The 18,305-nt window shown below is 52.3% G+C and overlaps 1 protein-coding gene across 3 annotated transcripts in view; it reads right to left on the reverse strand.

The window, feature by feature from the left end:
• Nucleotides 1-10,008, reverse strand: part of LOC109254162 (mucin-16-like) — a 93,829-nt gene extending 83,821 nt beyond the window's left edge. For 2 of the 3 annotated variants that reach the window (XM_053896636.1, XM_019427843.2), the window contains exons 1-3: nucleotides 5,705-10,008; nucleotides 3,639-3,743; nucleotides 262-372 (exon numbers count right to left, since the gene is read on the reverse strand). In XM_053896636.1, coding sequence (XP_053752611.1) covers nucleotides 262-372; nucleotides 3,639-3,743; nucleotides 5,705-9,458 — 3,970 coding nt within the window. In that variant the 5' untranslated portion in view covers nucleotides 9,459-10,008. The remainder of the gene's footprint in view (nucleotides 1-261; nucleotides 373-3,638; nucleotides 3,744-5,704) is intronic. The other variant, XM_019427842.2, reaches the window with a different exon arrangement.
• Between the last annotated feature and the right edge of the window lie 8,297 nt (nucleotides 10,009-18,305).

Genomic DNA, 18,305 nt, shown 5'->3' on the forward strand with positions numbered 1-18,305 from the left:
GCCCTTCACAATTGGTCAGCTGTTTTGTAGAGACATTATATCTGTTCCTAAAGCTGAAATTATTGGCTCTTGAACATATAAATTACTAAGGAGAAGTAAGTCATTAGAAGTCAATAAATCTCCACTTAAAATATTACCAATAGCCTCTGGGTACAACAGCAGAAAGTTTTGATTATGTACCAGAACCTGGGACTCAGGAAATCAATTATTTTAGTCCAAAGACCAATCTTAAGCATAATGTACACAGAGGATCATACATACCCAGGCTGCCTACAGTCACCAGAGACATGGGGTCACCCGTTGACCACGTGGTGCCTCCATACATCCCCTCACTCAGCTCCCCAGTGGTGGTTGTCACAGGCTCCTGAGGGCCTGAAGGAAAAGAGGATTGACACGTCAGCCTAGCTTTCCTTCAAGATAGGAACACACAAGAAATGCTCTCACTAGGCACTGACTCAGCATGTCCTCATCTGTCTCTGAGAAGGCACATGGTGAGGACTGACTCTCTTGGCACGAAATCAAACTGATAAAGTGTCTTACATCATCATTATAGAAGAGTTTCCTGTTGATGGTGGGACTGCTGAATTGATTGGACTCAAGCAAAAGCATTTGGCAGTAGTCTGTCTCTAGCACCTATGTGAATGCACCATTGGTTGATTTTTCTCTCCCATGTTTTAGACTCTCCATAAGTAAAATAAGGATTATATCATAAATTATTATATCAGATTAGCAAACATATGCAAATAATATGTCTTGGTTATGCACTTTCTTATTTCCCTTTATCATTCTTTTATAACTATCATCATGCAGACTTCATATCTGGGGAGGGTAAAGGTAGGCTCAGACTGGAAGGAACTGAATTTGGACTCAAGGATGCTAAAAGCGTCACTAGTTACATAGAGAAAGTAGAATGATCCTACTAGATATGTGTAACCAGATGGACATTCTCAGCAGGAATCCTCTCTTTACCTTTTTGAATAGTATCCACCAAATCTCAGAATGCCCAGTGCAAGAGAAGTCAGGAACTAGGTTCTTACTTGTAAATGGGATACAGGTATTACACATGGAGCTGAGCTGGGCTCTACATCAGAGGAGCTCTCCTCAGTGGCTAGAGTCACAACTGCACCATGTGTGGTGGCCTTTGGTGGCCTGGCCACAGAGATCACCTTAAGGGTCCTGTATTCTCCCACAGTAATGCTCAGGCACCAAGGATATTCTGGGGAGCCAGTGCCTGGGAAAACTGTGGTTTTCTGGAATTGAATGTTGGTGAATAATGTAGACAGTGTCAGTCCAGAGGCAAGTGAAGAAGAATTAGGGGTTCTGGATTTCTCTGCCTTGGAAGAAACATAAGAAGCTGAAGTTGAGCTTAGAATAAGTACCAGAGGGGACAGGGATTTGGTCTTTTCTCCAGATCCTCCAAGACCTCCAAAAAAGAAGGTCTTGTCTATGATGGAGCCTCTAGCCCTCTGCTCATAGGAGTAGTCATCTCTGAGAGTGAAAAACTGAGTCTCAGCAGAGGGGTTCCTTCCCAGGAGGCTGTGGTCGTGGTGTCCAGAGTAAGAGTGCTCTTTGCTGCAGTCCTAGATGGGCTTGTTGGTGTGTTGAAGGTCATGTGTCAAGAATCAGCCATGTGAGGCAAGACAACGGTTGATGTTGGTTCTTCTGGGGATGCCAGTGTCACCTACTGACTGAGTAAAGCCTGGGATAGGTACAGTTTACTGGGAAGCACACTCAAGTCCCAGTGATTTCAGTAGTAGCATCACTGAACATTTGGGAAAAGATCATGCTTTTGTGTCTGTGGCTGTGCTAGAATCCTGAGAAATACCAGTGTCCCTCAGTCCAAGAGTCTGTGAGGAACCAGATTCTTCCCCAGTCCTTGCAGTTTTAGGAAGAATGGAGGCTGAAGTCTAAAGGTTGGTTGCCTCTGGAATGAAGGCTGTAACCATTGGTGGCGTGACATTGTGTGATTCTGAGTGGGTAGGAACAGGAGAACATGACCAGCCCCAGAACTGGTTGCCCAGACAGAGTCTACCAGTAAAACTGTAAAAGGATGAATTCCCTCTGTGTCTGTAGTGGTCTCAGAAGCAGCCAGTGTCTCCACTGAGGTACTGATCCAACTTGGAGAACTCCTCCCAATTTCTGTGCTCACACCCACCAGCAATCTGGTTTTCACTAGAGCCAGTGAGTGACCCCGTCATCTCAGTGGTCAGTGGTGTCTCACTTCAGAAAATGGTTTACACTGTCATCTCTAGTGTAGGAGACTTCAAGTTCTGTCCCTTGGAACTTGTACTCAGAGTCAGATTTCCTTCAGGAGGGGTCACTGCTACTGGGTACTTATGCCCTGACATCGTGAATGCTGTAGGAAGAGTTGAGGGAGGGCTCTGCTTGCCTTCCATGCTGGTAAGGACTGGTGCTGGTAAGGACTGGTGCTGGTAAGGACATGATGACCACTCCTGTGCTGCTGACCACCCAAAGATGCTTGACCTTACCTGTCCTGGACCCTGAAGAGAAGGCTTATACTGAGATGGATGGGCTGGTTTTGGGCTCCAGAATGAGTTCCTGAGAACTTGTGTCTCTCTGAGAAGTTGACCTGGTAATAGTTGCAGATGATGGATATGCACTAGTTGTCAAGATCCAGGTATATACAGGGCCAGGCAGAGAAAGGGACCATTTACATCAGGCTGTGTGCTTGGCTTCTCAGAAGAAGCAATGGAAATGTAGAGTTGTCAGTTCAGGGTTTTCAGCAGTCTGACTCATTCCTAAAGTCTCAGCAAACATAGTGGTCATCCGCTGGCCACCAGGAGAAGCTGTGACATGATACAGTGTAGTTGTCCCTCCAAGCCCTCCATTGCTAAAACGTGTACTCATGATTTTAGGAAGTATTAGTGATTATGGTAAGGTTTCTATGATTATTAGATTGATCTCTTTGAGTTTGCTCGGAGAGAACATTGAACCAATCCTGTTTCTGGCCAATGGGGGAGAGTCTGTCCTTCCTTTTCTATATCTACTGCTCCTTCCCCATATCTGACCCTTATTTACCAAGTGCCTGTGGTCCCTGCTTCCCCGCCTGAAGCCCTGGATTACTGGATATTATCTCTAAAGATTTAGGGCATAATTTAATATGTATATTATCTTATTATTTCTTATTTTGGAAACTCCTATTTGGCCTTTAAAGAGAATCTAAGGGCAGGGAAGATTAGATTATAAAATGATAGGTCAGTCTCTAAACCTCTATCGCTTCTACCTGACAAGAGAGAACCATTTCCTTTTCAGGAAAACCTCCAGGACACAGAGTTGACTTGCTCATGGTATCACATCCTCCAAGATAGTGGCTTTTTCTCATGTAGGGCTCATTCCAGGAACTATCAACCACCCCTGACCAATCCTTATCATGCTAGCTCTGGACCTCTTTCAGTAAGAGCCATCTACTAATGAAACGTCCTGAACATTGAATGGTCTCTTGTGTCCTTGGAGATATTTAAGTCCCATATTGGAGAATTAGGGCCAAGAGATCTACATTTTTTAGGAGAAATCCAGGTGGTACCAACATCTCAGGCTAGTTCTAGCAGAAACACAACTTACCAGAGAATAGAAAACATGGTTCCTAGAGAGACAAAGTTTAGCAGCAGCTGTCATACCTGCAGAATCAACCACTGTCACAGGTGTTGAAGGGTCACTGTTCAGCCATGAGGAACTTTCATATGTGGGGAAGTGAGTAACGGACACCACAGTCCCATCAGTGCCTGTAGGAGAGACAGGTGGGTTGGATGGATACTGGTCAGTTTAGAGGGAAAGCACCTGAGAAAAACTAATATGTGCCCAGTTTGGAAACAAAGACATTTATTTATAAGGAAATGTTATTCAAAGGCTAGAGACAGGAGAACACAGATTTGGGGGACTGGAACACCAGCTCTGCGTGAGAATTGTGCCATGAACAAGCATGATGAAATAAGATATTAATGGGCAATAATTGAGCCTCTTCTCTCTCTAGTCCCAGAATCAACAGAATCCACATAAAGTCTGGGATCACGGACATCACATCAAAGTGCTGGTCTAGTCCATAAAAAATGGGCTTGTCAAAGAGTGAGGCAGATGACTGTCCAGGTGACTTCAAGTCAGATATCCTAATAGGACATAGAGGAGGGCATATGCCAGATAGTGTCAGGAAAGGCTGTCAGATTCCTGATAGGAACCTGCTTGTTTTATAACCAGTGATGACCAAGGTGATGTGATCAGTCATCTCAGGGAGACAAGACAGACACAGAAGCCACATACTTCTATTCCCACTAGTCTTTTTTTTTTAATGTTTATTTACTTTTGAGACAGAGAGAGACAGAGCATGAACGGGGGAGGGTCAGAGAGAGAGGGAGACACAGAATCTGAAGTAGGCTCCAGGCTCCAAGCTGTCAGCACAGAGCCTGATGCGGGGCTCAAACTCACAGACTGTGAGATCATGACCTGAGCCAAAGTCAGACACTTAACCGACTGAGCCACCCAGGCGCCCTCCCACTAGTCTTATTGAGATGGACCATCAATCAGAGATACCTAGGGAAGCTTAGTCATGATGGGCTGATTCTTATCTGGGTGAGAACAGGTGACCTCAAGAAGAAGTTTCAAAATCTAAACATAAGAATTTAGTATTCTACCATATTATGTAGCAATTCCATTACTAGGTATTTTTCCCCAAAGAATCAAAAGGACTCAAATAGATATTTGTACGCTAATGTTCACAGCAGCCTGATTCACAATGGGCAAAACATGGAGACAGCCCAAATGTCCATCTATGTATGAATAAGCAAAAGGCGCTATATATCTACAATGAACTATTATTCAGCCTTAAAAAGGAAAGAGGGGCACCTGGGTGGCTCAGTTGGTTAAGCGGCCAACTTCGGCTCAGGTCATGATCTCACAGTTCATGAGTTTAGGGCCCACACTGGGCTCTGTGCTGACAGTTCAGAGCCTGGAGTCTGCTTCAGATTCTGTGTCTCCTTCTCTCTCTGCCCCTCCCCTGCTCATGCTCTGTCTCTGTCTCCCTTAAAAAAAATAATAATAAACATTAAAAAAAGGAAAGAAATTGTGATACGAGCTACCACATGGATGACCCTTGAAAACATTATGCCAAGTGAAATAAGCCAGACACAAAAGGACAAATATTACATGATCCCACTTATATAAGGTACCTAGAATAGTCAGATTCACAGAGACAGAAGTAGAATTTTGATTTCAGATGCTAGGAGAAGGGGAAAAGGAGGAGTTAGTGTTTAATGGGAATAAAGTGTCCGTTGGGGAAGATAAAGTTCTGGAGATGGATGATGGGGATGGTTACACACAGTGTGAATGTGCTTAATGCCACTGAACTGTATATTTTACCTCAATTAAAAAAAAGTTTTTAAAAAATGTGAGATTCATCAGGAAGTCTACACTGCACACTATAGAAGGGCAACCCCATACTACCGGTAGAAAACCAGACCCAGGGGCTCTAGTGGCCCCCTAGCCAATTGGACATTTCCCTGAAGCCGGAATCCTGATGCAAGACAAGTCAAATATCCTGTTAAAAAAAGGGGAGGAGATTTCTTACCATCTTCAGTGACCAAACCAAGGAGAACAAAGCCATTTCCAAGAGGGCAGAAAGAGCAGGTCCTTACTCATGGATGGGGGCAAGCTATCCAGATCAGGAACAGATGGTCTGACCCAGAAGTCTCACCTCTGTCAGGTGGAGCCTCTGACGGTACAGAGACAGATGTCCAGGAGGGCTCTCCCTTGGCTTCAGAAGAGGTAAATGTTCCTGATGAGGTCCTGGCCAGGCCAGTCTCCTCTCCCAGGCTGGTGTGCTCTGGCCCTGAGGAGGAAAGAGTCTTGGGAGAAGTTTGGCTTGTCTGTGCCTGAAAGTCAGTAAGTGCTGTTGAGGAGATCCAGCTCGAGGCCGTGGGGTCTAGGGGAGAGGCCCCGGTCACTCCTCTGGCGGATGGATCAAAAGAATCAGCACTGTGGCTGATGCTGGAGGATGAGTAAGCAGAGGAGTCGATTTCCCTTCTGGAAGATGAGCTGGCCCGTGACATGAGTGGACTTGTCCCTGTGCCCTCCCCAGTGCCCACGGAAGATGGGGCCTCTGGGGGAGATGGGGGAGAGCTTCCACCCAGCAGTACAGAGGCCAGGGAGGAAGCTGATGCCTTCTCAGTAGTTATTTCCCTAAACTTAGGGACGGATGAGGTGGAGCCCACAGTTTCCGGCATTGTGGGGGCAGAGTCCAAGGCAGTGGTCACCTCAGGGGACACAGAGGAGACTGAAGAAGAGGGTTCTGGCCCAACTCTCTCTGTGGTCACTGATGATTCTGACCAGGGGCCACGTTGCCTTTCAGGAGTGGTGGCCTCAGACGAAGCCGGGACCCCCACAGTGCTGTGTGTTAAAGGCAGAGATGAATTCCACTGGGCAACTAAACTTGTTCTCAGATTGACTGTGGTTTTTCCACGGTCAGACGTCTGAGCGACCCCCCTGCTGGTTTCCACAGAGCTAACCATGGCAGCAAGACTCTGAACCTCTGCAGTCTGCCTTGGGGGTGAGCTCGTCTCATCTTGAGACACGGAGCCGGCTGGTCTTGTTGCCTCTGATGTGAGTCTTCTCTTGGGTGTTGAAGTGGTCAGTGCTGCTGGGGATGTGGGCTCTGTCGATGGAGAGGTAATGGGGAGGGGCCGAGATGAGCTCTGCCCGGCTTCTGTGCTGGAGAGGCCTGGAAATCTGGAAGAGGACACATCGGTGCTGTCCCTCATCCCTGAGGCTGTGATAGCTACGGTTGTAGTATCTGAGGGTGAATGAATCAACGAGGCGGACGGACTCATGCTGAGCTGGTGGGAGGCTGTGGTTGTGGGAGGAGTTAAGTCCCCACTCGTGCCTACGGTGGTCGAATCTGTATTTTGGAGAACAGTGGTGTCTACCCCTGGATCTGCAAGTTCATGGGAAGGTACAGAAGGTGTAAATGTAGCAAATGTCTTGGATGAACTTGGACTTGAAGCATCAGGAGCATTTAAGGTGCTTTCCTCTGTTGAGCTGGTACTCAGCCACGTTACCATGGGGAGAGACGTACTGAGAGCCCGGAGCCAAGAAGTGATTGTGCTCTCGTTACTGGTGCTCAGGGTCAAGGACTCACCTGAGGCATCAGAGGTCAGTTCCAACGTGCTGCTTCCAGAGGGAGGGGAGGCAGAGGCGACGACAGACACTGGTCCTAGGGTTGACCGTGTCCCGAATCCAGGGGATTTTTCTGCCAGATCTGTGCCCTGGGATCCAGTGAAGCGTTCAGCTGTGTCTGTGCTGGCCCCTGCCATCGTGTCTGGGCTAGTGGGACTGGGTGTCTTTGGGATTTGAGGACTTCCAGCATGAGCAGCTGGGCTGGTGGACTCTGTTCTTGCATAAGTGTCTGTGGTTCTGAGCTCCTTCACCAAATGGGATGAAGAGACCTGAGCTGAACGTGTCACCATGGGATCCGGAGGGGGGATGTATGTGGCAGAGGCCCGGGTACCACTGGTGCTGATTTTTCCGGGAAGTGACATCACAGGTGGTGACCCAGAAGAGTAAGAGATTTCATCAGTCTCCATTTTTGCTATTGATACAGCCATGGTGGCCTTCACCGAGGGTGAGACAAGGGGCATGTGATGCTCTGGACTGGTTTGCACCTCTCTGAGGAGGACGCCGGATGAGTCTGTTGGTTCTGGGCGGGTGCCAGAGGTAGCGACGCTCTCTTCTGAAGGCTCCACTGACGGGGCTGACGATGGAGTAGCCAGTGGAACAGAGACGCCCCTCCCTGTGTCCGCACTGGCTGGGGAGTTGCTAAGTGATGAGGAAGTCCTAGAAGATATGGGCATGTCCCATTTGCTAGCCTCAGCTGTGCCGGCTACAGTGCTTGCGGTGACCTTCTGGGCTAAAAATGTGGTGGCCACTGGGACTGGGGCAACAGAAGCAGCAGATGAAGACGAGTTATCAGGCGAGTGAACTGCAGTTGTTTCTGGAGCCAGAGGTGGGCTGGTTTCATCCCCAGAAACTGTAAGCCCCCCAGAGGACAAATCATAGGGGGCCCCAGACAAGGGTCCAGCCAAGTGGCTTGTCCTTCGTACAGTCCTTGAGCTGGAAGCACCAGTGGACTGAGATGCACTCGTTGAGACCCAACGGCTTTCCTTGGCCAGGGAGGCATGTGTGGATGTCTCAGGTGGAGATGCGGTTCCAATGGGTGGGTGGGTTGTTCCCGACTTCCTTTCCCCACCATTTCTCTCTGTGGGCTGCATCCTGGTAGAAGGTCCAGAAGGAACGGTGGCTGGACCTCTTGGGTTGTCTGTTGAAGGCTGCCACACAGACACTCCTTCCACGGAGCTGGTTTTTAGGGAACTGAATCCAGGAACCACGCCGGCCGCAGAAAGAAGAGGGGCAGTCGCTGACACAGTGCTTCGTGCCGGAGGCGACCTTGTTGCAAATTTGGGACTGGTCTCCGGCCAAGCATTGCTGTGAAGTGCAGTGTTGGTCTGTGACACGGCGGCTGCAGAAATAAAAGCAGGGGTCCTCGTCAACCGAGAAGTTTTAGGAAGAGTGGCGTTGGCTGACTGTGCAATGGAGGTGCTGTTTGTGGTCCTGAAGGCATTCGCTATATGGGATGAGTGGTACTCACCTGAGCGTGTAGCCCAGGAGTCCACGGCTGAGAGGGCTTGCGTGGGCACAGAGGTGAAGGTCAAGGTGGTCTTGTCTCTGGAAACAGAGGTCTCAGGTGGAGACACAGATGGATTTAAAGGTTTCTTTGAATCCTCTCCAGTAGTAAATAAAAGGGTGTTGGTCTCTTCTGAGGCAGAGGAGGGGGATGGAGAAAATGAAGTCTTCATTCCGGACACACTGGTGATGCTGAGGGTTCCAGGGCCACCCGACGGTTCTGAAGCCGAAGTCCTGGCTGCGGGGAGGCTGGGCGGGTCTGGGGTCTCGGGGGAGGTGCTGAGGGGGAGCACGCTCCCTGCTGTCTCTTCCCCTGAGGGAGATGGACGGGCCAGGGCAGAGGTGGCACTTCTGACCCTCCCAGCACTTGCCACTGGATTACTTGCCGTTATGGGAAATGTGACAGCTGAGTTGGGCTCCGTCCTCTCTGGGCTCCCTGGGATCCCCGTGGTCATGGAAGAGGTAACTGTCTGCACTGAGGATGTGCTGGAGCCTGGCACTTTATCACCCAGATCTGAAGCAGGTGACAGCAGGGAAACACTGGGGGTTAGCGTGGTGTCTCCCTCAGAACCAAGCTCAGGGGAGGCAAAGTGATGTTCCGTGTTGGACCGAGGCAGTCCTGGGCTCCTCTGCCCCCCAGAATCTGGAGTCTCTCTAGATGACGTCTCGGGATAAGTAGAAGAGACCGTCTTGGAGGGCAAGCGTGTGGCTCCCAGAGTACTTGGATTACCAGCCGCCCCCACCTCAGCTGGAGTGACTGGGGCACTTCTCATGGTCTGACTCAAACCCGTGAGTGTCTCAGATGAAGCCGTATGTTCTGTGGGGAGGTGGGCTGTGGTCCAACTCCTCCTGGTGCTGCTGTTTCCCACCCCACTGGCGACAGTCAGCTGATCGTTGGCTGGGCCGCCTGTGGCTTCTGTGAAGAGTGTGTCTGTCGAGGTTTCTTGGGGTGAAGTTCCTTTGGAGGGGCTGCTCTTTGCAGCGACTTCCGAAGTGGGGGAAGGGCTGACAGAGGTTACCACAATGCTTGAGGACCCCCCAGGATCTGTCTCTGTCCAGCGTGTGCGCTGGGATTCGCTCGCGTCCTGAACGGAGCCTGTCTGGGTCTGTGACGCAGCTGTTGGGGTGCTGGAGAGGGGTGCCCTGGAGGGCTCAGAGTTCCCACCGGCAGCCGTGCTTCTGAGCTCCCCCTCTGGGTCAGATGAGGACACCGGAGCCCCACCTGTCACCCTGCTGTCAGGGCTGGAGGCTGTGGTGATAGTCAGACTGGTCTCTCTTCCAGGAGCAGAGACACTGGTCACGGTCTCGGCTGGGGAAGTAAAAGACAGGGCACTTTTGTCCACAGTAGCCACAGCTGCGGAAACCTTACGTAATAAACTGGTAACGTGCGTGTCCTGGGTGGTTTCAGCACTATCGCCTGCTGTGTTACAGGACAAGGTAGGAGCACTGGACCCAAGGAGGCCCATGGGGCCAAGCAGGGATGCGTCAGCATCTGCCTTTCGGACGCGGGTCTAAGATGTGCCCTCGGAGAGCCAAGCCGGCTGCTGGCATCCTCCACTGGGCTCCCTGCAGTTTTTTCTGGTGGGCGATGTAACTGGGATCTCTGCACTTGTGCCGGACACACTTAGGTCCAGATGACCCCTGTGCACGTGGGAGGTTGCGGGAAATCGGGCAGCCTTTCTGAAAGGATGTGGCAACCACAGGAATTTCCCTAAAATAAAAATCTGACCCTATCAGTCCCCTCCTTCGAATCTTATTCGTTTGCCTGTCATGTCCTTAACGATCCACTTTGTCTCTCCCTCTGGCGCTGGTTCTCAACCGGGTCTGATGCCCCCGCCCCCGGGGTATATTCCAGAAAGGGACCACAAGTTTGGTTTGTTACGATGAGTGGTGCTCTGGTGCCACCTAGTGGACAGAGGCTAGGGACGCGGCTACCAGCCCCATAAGACAGGCCAGCCCCACTGCAAAGAATACTGGACGTCAATGGTCAAGAGGCTGGGGTCCAGGGGTGCCTGGGTGGCTCAATTGGTTAAGCGTTGGACTCTTAATCTCAGCTCAAGTCATGATCTCACAGTTTGTGGGATTGAGTTCATGTTGGGTTCTATGCTGACAGTGTGGAGCCTGCTTGGGATTTCTCTCTCTCCTCTCTCTCTGTCCCTCTCCCCCACTCACACTCTCTTTCTCAAATAAAAAGCTAAAAAAAAAAAAAAAGATTCAGTTCAACCTCGTGTTTTCTCTTTACTGAATTTTCTAAGTGTTCTACAATGAGCCCACATTACTTCCACTGGAATTTTCAGGGAAGTCTGAGAAGGAGAATAAATATCACTGCTCATTTATTTTTTCTTCTATAAAGTGACTTTTAAAAACAGTTCAATCATCTCCTCCTCTGGAAGGTCTTCTCTGAAGCTGGGATATTGTGATTTGTAATAAGAAATGTATATATTTGATCTTTGTTCTTGTTTCTGGCAAAAAGCTCCTAAAACCCTTGGAATTGCCCAAGTGAAGGGATCTATAAAGGTGTCTTTTGTTGTGCTAATGAGGTGAGTTTGGGACCACACCTAATGATGGCGGCAGATGAGGGCTGGGGAAGAGCACCAACCAGGTGATTAGGGGGTTGGAACTTTCAAAGGGTGAGGGAGAGGGTTTAGAGGTTGAGTTCAACAACCAATGGCCAGTGATTTAATCATTTCTGTGTCATAAAGCCTCCAAAGGGCAGGCTGGGAGAGCCTCTGGGTTGATGAGCACACGGGGATGGGAGAGTGGTCTCCTGCAGAAGGCATGGAAGGTCTGAGCCTTCCCCACCCCTTGCCTTCTGTGTCTCTTCCATCTGGCTGTTCCTGAATTATATCCTTATATAAAAAACCAGTAACCTAGTAAGTAAATGGTTTCTCTGAGCTCTGTGAGCAGCACTAGCCAATTAATGGAACCCAAGGAGGGGGTTGTGGGAACTTCTCATTTACAGTCAGTTGGTCAGAAGTACAAGCAGCCACCTGGTCTTGCATTTGGCATCCTGAGTTGGAGGGGGTCACTGGAACCTCTGATTTGTAGCAGGTTGGTCAGAAGGACAGCTAACAGCCTGGGCTTTGCAACTGGCATCTGGTGTGGGGGAGCAGTCAGGGGGGCAGTCTGATAGGACTAAGCCCTCAACCTGAAGAAACTTTAAAAAAAAAAATTTTAACGTTTAATTTTGAGAGAGAAAGAGAGACAGAGCATGAGCAGGAGACGGGCAGAGAGAGAAGGAGATGCAGAATCCGAAGCAGGCTCCAGGCTCTGAGCTGTCAGCACAGAGCCCGACACGGGGCTCAAACTCATGGACCATGAGATCATGATCCGAGCTGAAGTCGGACGCTTAACCGACTGAGTCACCCAGGCGCCCCAAGATCATTTTTTCTCATAGTCCGCGGTACACACAGCTCTCTCCAATACCTGAGTGTCACCAGCTACCCCTCCACTCCCTCCTTCAATTGAGCTTTGCATTATGGTCTCTACATGAGGCAACAGAAGGTATAAGGATCAAAGGTACATTCATCAGCTCACTCTTTCTCCGGAGAGTTCTTTTTGAGAAGGTTCTGGTATAAAGTCCAAAAGCTGAGACTACACAGGCTTTCTGTCCTCCAATTGGTAAGGAATGAAGTCTCAAAACAGAGTAAAGATCAGGATTGTGAAAGCTTGCTGGACCTAGAAGGCAAGGAACCCTTAGGACCGAGTAGGTCAGGTTACCATCTTATAAGCAATTAAAGAGATGGAGGCAGGTTGGGGGACTGGAGCACAGAGAGGTCTCAGTGGCAGATCTCAGAAGCCAGAAACTGGTACAAATGATCCCAGAGGACTTGACAGAAGTGGATGGGACCAGTATTCCCAAGGAGGCACAGCCCCCAGCGTGACAAGCCCAGCACAGAGGACAGTAGGCACTGAGCAGTCTTCCTGCAAAAAGGATGGACTGGAAGGAGCTAGAACAGGATGTTTAGCCACATCCCTGGCCTTTACTCACCAGATGTCAGTAGCCCCTGCCCTCTTGGTTGTCCACCCAAAAATATCTCTGGACATTGCCAATGTCCCCAGAGGGCCAACATCACACCGTGGTGAGAACCACTATTTTGGAGGCATCATCTAACTTAATCTAGATTTCACATCTACTCAATCACACATTTATTCTCACATTCTAGATGCAAGTCTGGGGGCTCCGAGAGATTACCTCACTTGTCCAGGAAGTGGCAGAGGCAGGATTTGAACCCAGGCCATCTGGCACCAGTGTCTGTACTGCTAACTTCCCTGCTATGTGGCATCTTTGCCACTCAAATATAGGGGACAAATTAGACTCTGGGATGGGGAAGACCCATCGCCCAGGGTCAAGGAGTGGCGGGCGGCATGAAGAACCCAGATAGAGTTCCAGCCTCAAACTCCCTCTTCTTGTCTACACTGGTTCCCACCAAGAGGACATCCCACCAGATGCCCCAGCAGCAGGGAACTTGCCTGTGTGTGTGCCAGAGCTGATGGCCAGGTCCAGGCTGAGACCCACTGGCACCACTGCCTCCGGGACCCAGTGCGGATGTGGACAGAGAAGGTAGACTGGCAGTCAGGAGGGTCAGAGGAAGAGGGATAAGGGCCAGGCTTTCTCCCTCCTGCCTGTCCTCAGGGAAGCCAATCTTCATGAGTGAGGCAGAGGAGATGTGCCAGGAACAGAGTGAGTACAGGAGAGGGGCCAGGACGGACAGTGACCAACTTGTCGGGGTTTGCCCTGGACTTTCTCAATTTTAACACTTAAAGATTCACATCCCAGGAACACCCTCAGTCTCTGGCAAACCAGGATGGCTGGCTGGTCGCCCTCCTGGGATGTGTCCTCCTGACTCAGCATTCATGGCCCCGCAACCCTTGTCCTGTGATGCACTAAGGCCTCTGGGGACAGCTCTGAGGTCTGAGCAGGGAGCCAGAAGATGAGGCCGGTACCCAGGCTGGTACCCACATCCAGAAGCCAGATCTAAATAGTGGCAGGTGACGCAGAGTGTGGTGCTTGGAGTCAGACACCCTGGCTTCCAGGCACAGCTGTCACCACCCCCCACCCCCCACCAGCCACATGCGGGACCTTCTTCTGAGCTTCTGTCCCCTCATCTGTGAAATGGGGAGGGTAACCTGGACCACTGAATCTACCGTCAAGAGTGGGTGGGGCCCTGTGTAAGCCACTGTGTCTGGCCTTGACTCTCCCAGAAGGTGGGAGGGGCTCATTCACCTGCTCAGACTGGCCACCTGGGAGAAGCCCCAGGAACATCCAGTGACAAGCTGGACATGAAGAAGCCCGGGGCTGCCCCACCTGCCTGGATCCATGGGGAAACATGAACAAATCTTTCCTCTTTTCTGGGAGATGAGTCATAAGTGGTGAAAAATGAGCTGAAATTCTGGCCAGAGTGGGTTAGACTCAGGGGCCCACATCTGAGTTCCAAATACCCTCTGGCCACTGTCCAGGGACCCAGGAAGGCATTCAGCAGAGCATGGAGAGAGCGTTGTATGTTCTATGCTGTGCTGGCCCTTGGGGAGCCCTGCTGGGAGGGGTCAGCAGAGGAGAACCGCTCATCTCCTCTGGGGGAGGTACCCATGTGCCGGGAAACTCCCAGGACACGAGTGATCTTTGTCAACCCTCTTCCCAGGCAGAGGGTGAAGTCAGGGCTTAGGAATCATCCAGACACTGAGATCTGGACCCTTGCTGTGTGGCTTTAAACAAAAGGCTTAACCTCTCTGAGCCTGTCTCCTCTTCCATCAAATGGGAGGTAGCGGTGGTCCTGTTCTCACCCACGCAGGCTCAATCGAGATAATGCAGGTAAAACCCTGGCACACAGGATGTGCACAATACAAGATGATGGTCACTAAGGTCCTGTGGGATCTTGGGGTGTCTCAGCCCCAGGGGCAAGGTGGGAGAGAGCACAGGAAGAATATGGGTGGGGTCCAACGTAGAGGGAGAGGTGAGTGAGGAATGCTTTTCCTCCAGCTCTGGAGTTTGTAAAAAAAAAAAAAAAAAAAATCACTCTTTGAGGAGTTGGAAACTCAGAGAGGGTAAGTGTCTGGCCCAAGAACACAAAGCCTGTCAAGTGCTAGATTTAGATTTCTTTTCACCTCTGCCCAGGGATTAAGGGAGTCCTTTCCGGCATTTAAGTCAAAAGTCCTGGAGGGTGTCTGGATTGATTCCAGGGGAATCCCTGCCATGAGATGTGTCCCAGGTACTATGGAAATGATGGGGCAGTGGGGAGGGATGTCAACCCATAGTCCAGGTGACCAGTACTCCCTGGGACAGGAGCAGGAGTCTACCCAGCTCCAACAGCCCCCTGCATCAGACCCAGAGTGAACCTTGGGGACAAAAGCTGTTAAACAGCCTCTGTTTGTGGCTACGTGCTTTGGGGACAGCTCAGGGGGACACGCCCCATTGGAGGTGGTGGGATTGTCCCGTACAAACCCGCCCACCATTCAGGTCATTGTGTGGATGCCTCACAATGACGTCTAACCACAAAGCTCTTCCCCAGGGCCAGAGCCGGGCCTCAGTGACTCAGGGCTGGGGGGCTGGGGAGCCTTCCCCACCTGTTCAGGGAGCTGCAGCCTGGCCTGGGTGAGGGAAGGGCGGGCTGGCTCCCAGGCTGCCAGCGTCCAGGGTCTCATGCCCTTCTAGGATGGGGAAGGCCCTCTCGACTGCCCTTTGGCCCTGGTGGCCTGTGTTTCCCAGCTAAATGTTGAGGACGGTCCTTTCTCCTGGGACGAGTAAAGGAACAGCTACTTAGGCACCTGGCAGAGGGCAGATGCCCCCTTTTACCAGCCTCTGGATGTCTTGCACACCAGAGGTTTGGCTAGAAAGCCCAGGCTGCCTGCCCAAGGAAGCAGCTGGTGTAAAACAGTCCAGGGGTCTGGACAGCCCAGGGGCCACATGTGGAGAATCTTGGAGCTTCTCTCTGTAGAGGAGAGAGTCTGGCCTCCCCCCACAGCATGCAAACACACCAAGCTGGACCCCTGCCTTTCTCTCAGGCAGGTGGGCTTCCTCGAGGCAGCAAGGGCCCAAGCTAATCCTCCAAAATGACCAACAGGCCTGCAAAGACCCCTTGAGATCGAAGAACACAGCTCCCCGAAACCTCACAGGCTGCCTTCCGGCTTCCACCCCTCCCCTGCGCATCCCCCTATCATGCAGCCCAAATACACTCACATCACACCGGACTAACCCAAACACACCTGGCAGCTTCCTGCCTCCCGGCCTTTGCACACGCAGTTCTCCCTGCCCTTCCCTCTCTCCCACTGATCGTGCCCAGAGAAATCCCTGCCGACCCCAATGCCACCCTGCAGTTTAGGGAAACTCCCTGCCCTCAGTGCTCCTGCTCAACCGTGCACCCCTAATGACTGGGCAGCCGCCCGCCTTGCCCAGCAGCCCGGAGCTTCTGGAAGCCCAAAGCTGTGACTGGGTCATCTCCCACCTGAGAGCCAGGCACGGGTGTCTACAGAACCAGCCAGTGAGGGTGTGAGCGAGCCCGTGAATGAAGGAATGGACAGCTGGCCGTCTCCACGCGGAGCCTGGCAGATATCGAATTCGTGGCACAGGGATTCGGTGAACTCGCCTGTCAGTCCGGAACACACAGCCTCATCTGGCCAGCTGTGACTTGGGCCTTTGCCAGAAAGCAGAAGACCTCCGCCGACCGCGAGGGGCTTGGAAGCCTGAGGCACGTGTCACGTCTGCTCTGTCCTCTACTGGCCCCAGCCCAGCCCGGCTTACCTGGCCCGCGGGTGAGGAGGAGGCTGACGGCCAGAACCAGCAGGTGCCTGCGCTGGCAGCCCCGGGGTGCCGGGCCCTCCCAGCCCATGCTCCTGCCTGGCCGCCCCGGGCTGTGCTCCTCACCGCCTGAACAGGTCCCGGTGACTGAGCTCAGCCCGGCCGGCCGGGCCCGGCTCCTGGGAGGGTGCTGAGGACACGCCTTGCTGAGCTGCCCGAGAGGGGCAGGGCCTGCCCTGGGGGAAGAGTGGTTCGCTGCTGGCAAAGGTCGGCTGGCATTATCTGGTGCCCGCGTAGTGACTAACACCTGCAGACCGACACCCTCTGTGAGGAGGGGCAGGAGGGGACCCCCGCCCCCCCAGCCAAGCCTGGCTCCCGAGTCTGCTGTCCGTGGGTGCACGTGGCTTAAGGAGGGCAGGGACCGAGGCATGGACCTGCCGTACTCTCTGAAGCCCCGGGCGTCTACGGGACACCTTCCTGCTCAGGACCTGGTACCAGCAGACTGGAGCTGGGTGGACCCTCCCCGGGGGAGGCACGGCTGGCTCGGAGCATTTTGGAATGTGTGGGAGTGGAGAGGAGAGATTGCGTTCCCACGTGGGAACTCCCCGGCTGCCAGGGGGGCCGAGGGCTGGGCCTCTTCCATCCATACCACCCCTGCCCCCTCCCCCTGCTCTGCCCCACGTGGCCATCACGGGGTCTGCGGTCCCGCACTCCCGAGGACCCGCACAGGAGCCGAGCCCTGCAGCTGTCCCTGGCGGGGGCCTGAGGAGCTGGCGTGGGAGGCAGGTGGGGGATTTGGAATTCTGCCTCCTCCTTGAAAAGCCCACAGCGTCCACAGGCTTCTTATCACCCCCAGGCTGAGGGCTCAGGCTGTACAACAGCCGTGCCAGAAACTGCCTCTCCCCTGCCACCTGCCCAGCACCGACGGCCAGGGCAGCCCTCCTTAGGTACCATACTCCTTTTGTCAGTGCCCCCCGCTCCCACTCCTCCTTTGTGTCGAACTCGGGAGACCCCACCCCTCAAGCCTCTCACAGCCTGATGGGTGAATTTATCTTCTCATGGAGGGGAAGGCACATGTCGGTGCCTGGTGTGAAGGTGGTGAGCAGTGGACGCCCTACGGGGCCTCACATCTCTCCTGCATCTTGTATCCGGCACCAAATTCCATGGACCTGTGGCCGGGACAGACTCATCAGAAACCCCCAGATCCTTCCATGCTCCATGTGACTTCCTGCTAACCTTACTCTCCTGTCTTCTCGTCCAGCTCCCATTCACGTACTTCTAGGACAGGTGCACCCTGAGCCCCAACTCCACTCTGGGCACGCAGTGTGGCCACGATGGACACACACAAGTGCAGGTGATCAAGCTGGAATGGCAGAAGCATAGAGGTTGGCAAGAGACACCCGTATCAGAAGGGGCAAGAAATCAGGGAAGTCTTCCTGGAGGAAGTGCCGCCTACACCAAGACCTGAAGAATAAGCTGGAGTCAGCTAGGCCAGACAGGGTAGGGAGAGGGGAAGGGAGTGTTCCGGAGAAAAGACACATTGTTAGCAAAGACTGGAGGCAGCAGGAAGGGGGAAGCAGGAAATCACCTGGGTTCTCTACTTAAGCACCTTCTTTAAGAAAACAATCACAGAGAAACAGAGGCCAAGCCAGTGGGTCCTGTTGGAAGGGGATCACTGTATAAACCCCCCCCCACACACCTCGAGGGGGAAATGGCACCCCAAAGCACCAGATTTGTGACAGAGCTGGGACCACACCCCAGACCCCTGGATTCCCCCAAACTCTTCTCATTTAAGCAATTCAAATTTTCTTTCTCTAGGATGTGACGACGAGCATTCCCAAGCACCATCAAGGTCCAGGAGGGGCACACGGGGGTTAATGCGTCC

The sequence above is a fragment of the Panthera pardus genome, unplaced genomic scaffold (genome assembly GCF_024362965.1).
Source record: "Panthera pardus isolate Hobbes unplaced genomic scaffold, ASM2436296v1 HiC_scaffold_8, whole genome shotgun sequence".
Lineage (NCBI taxonomy): Eukaryota > Metazoa > Chordata > Mammalia > Carnivora > Felidae > Panthera > Panthera pardus.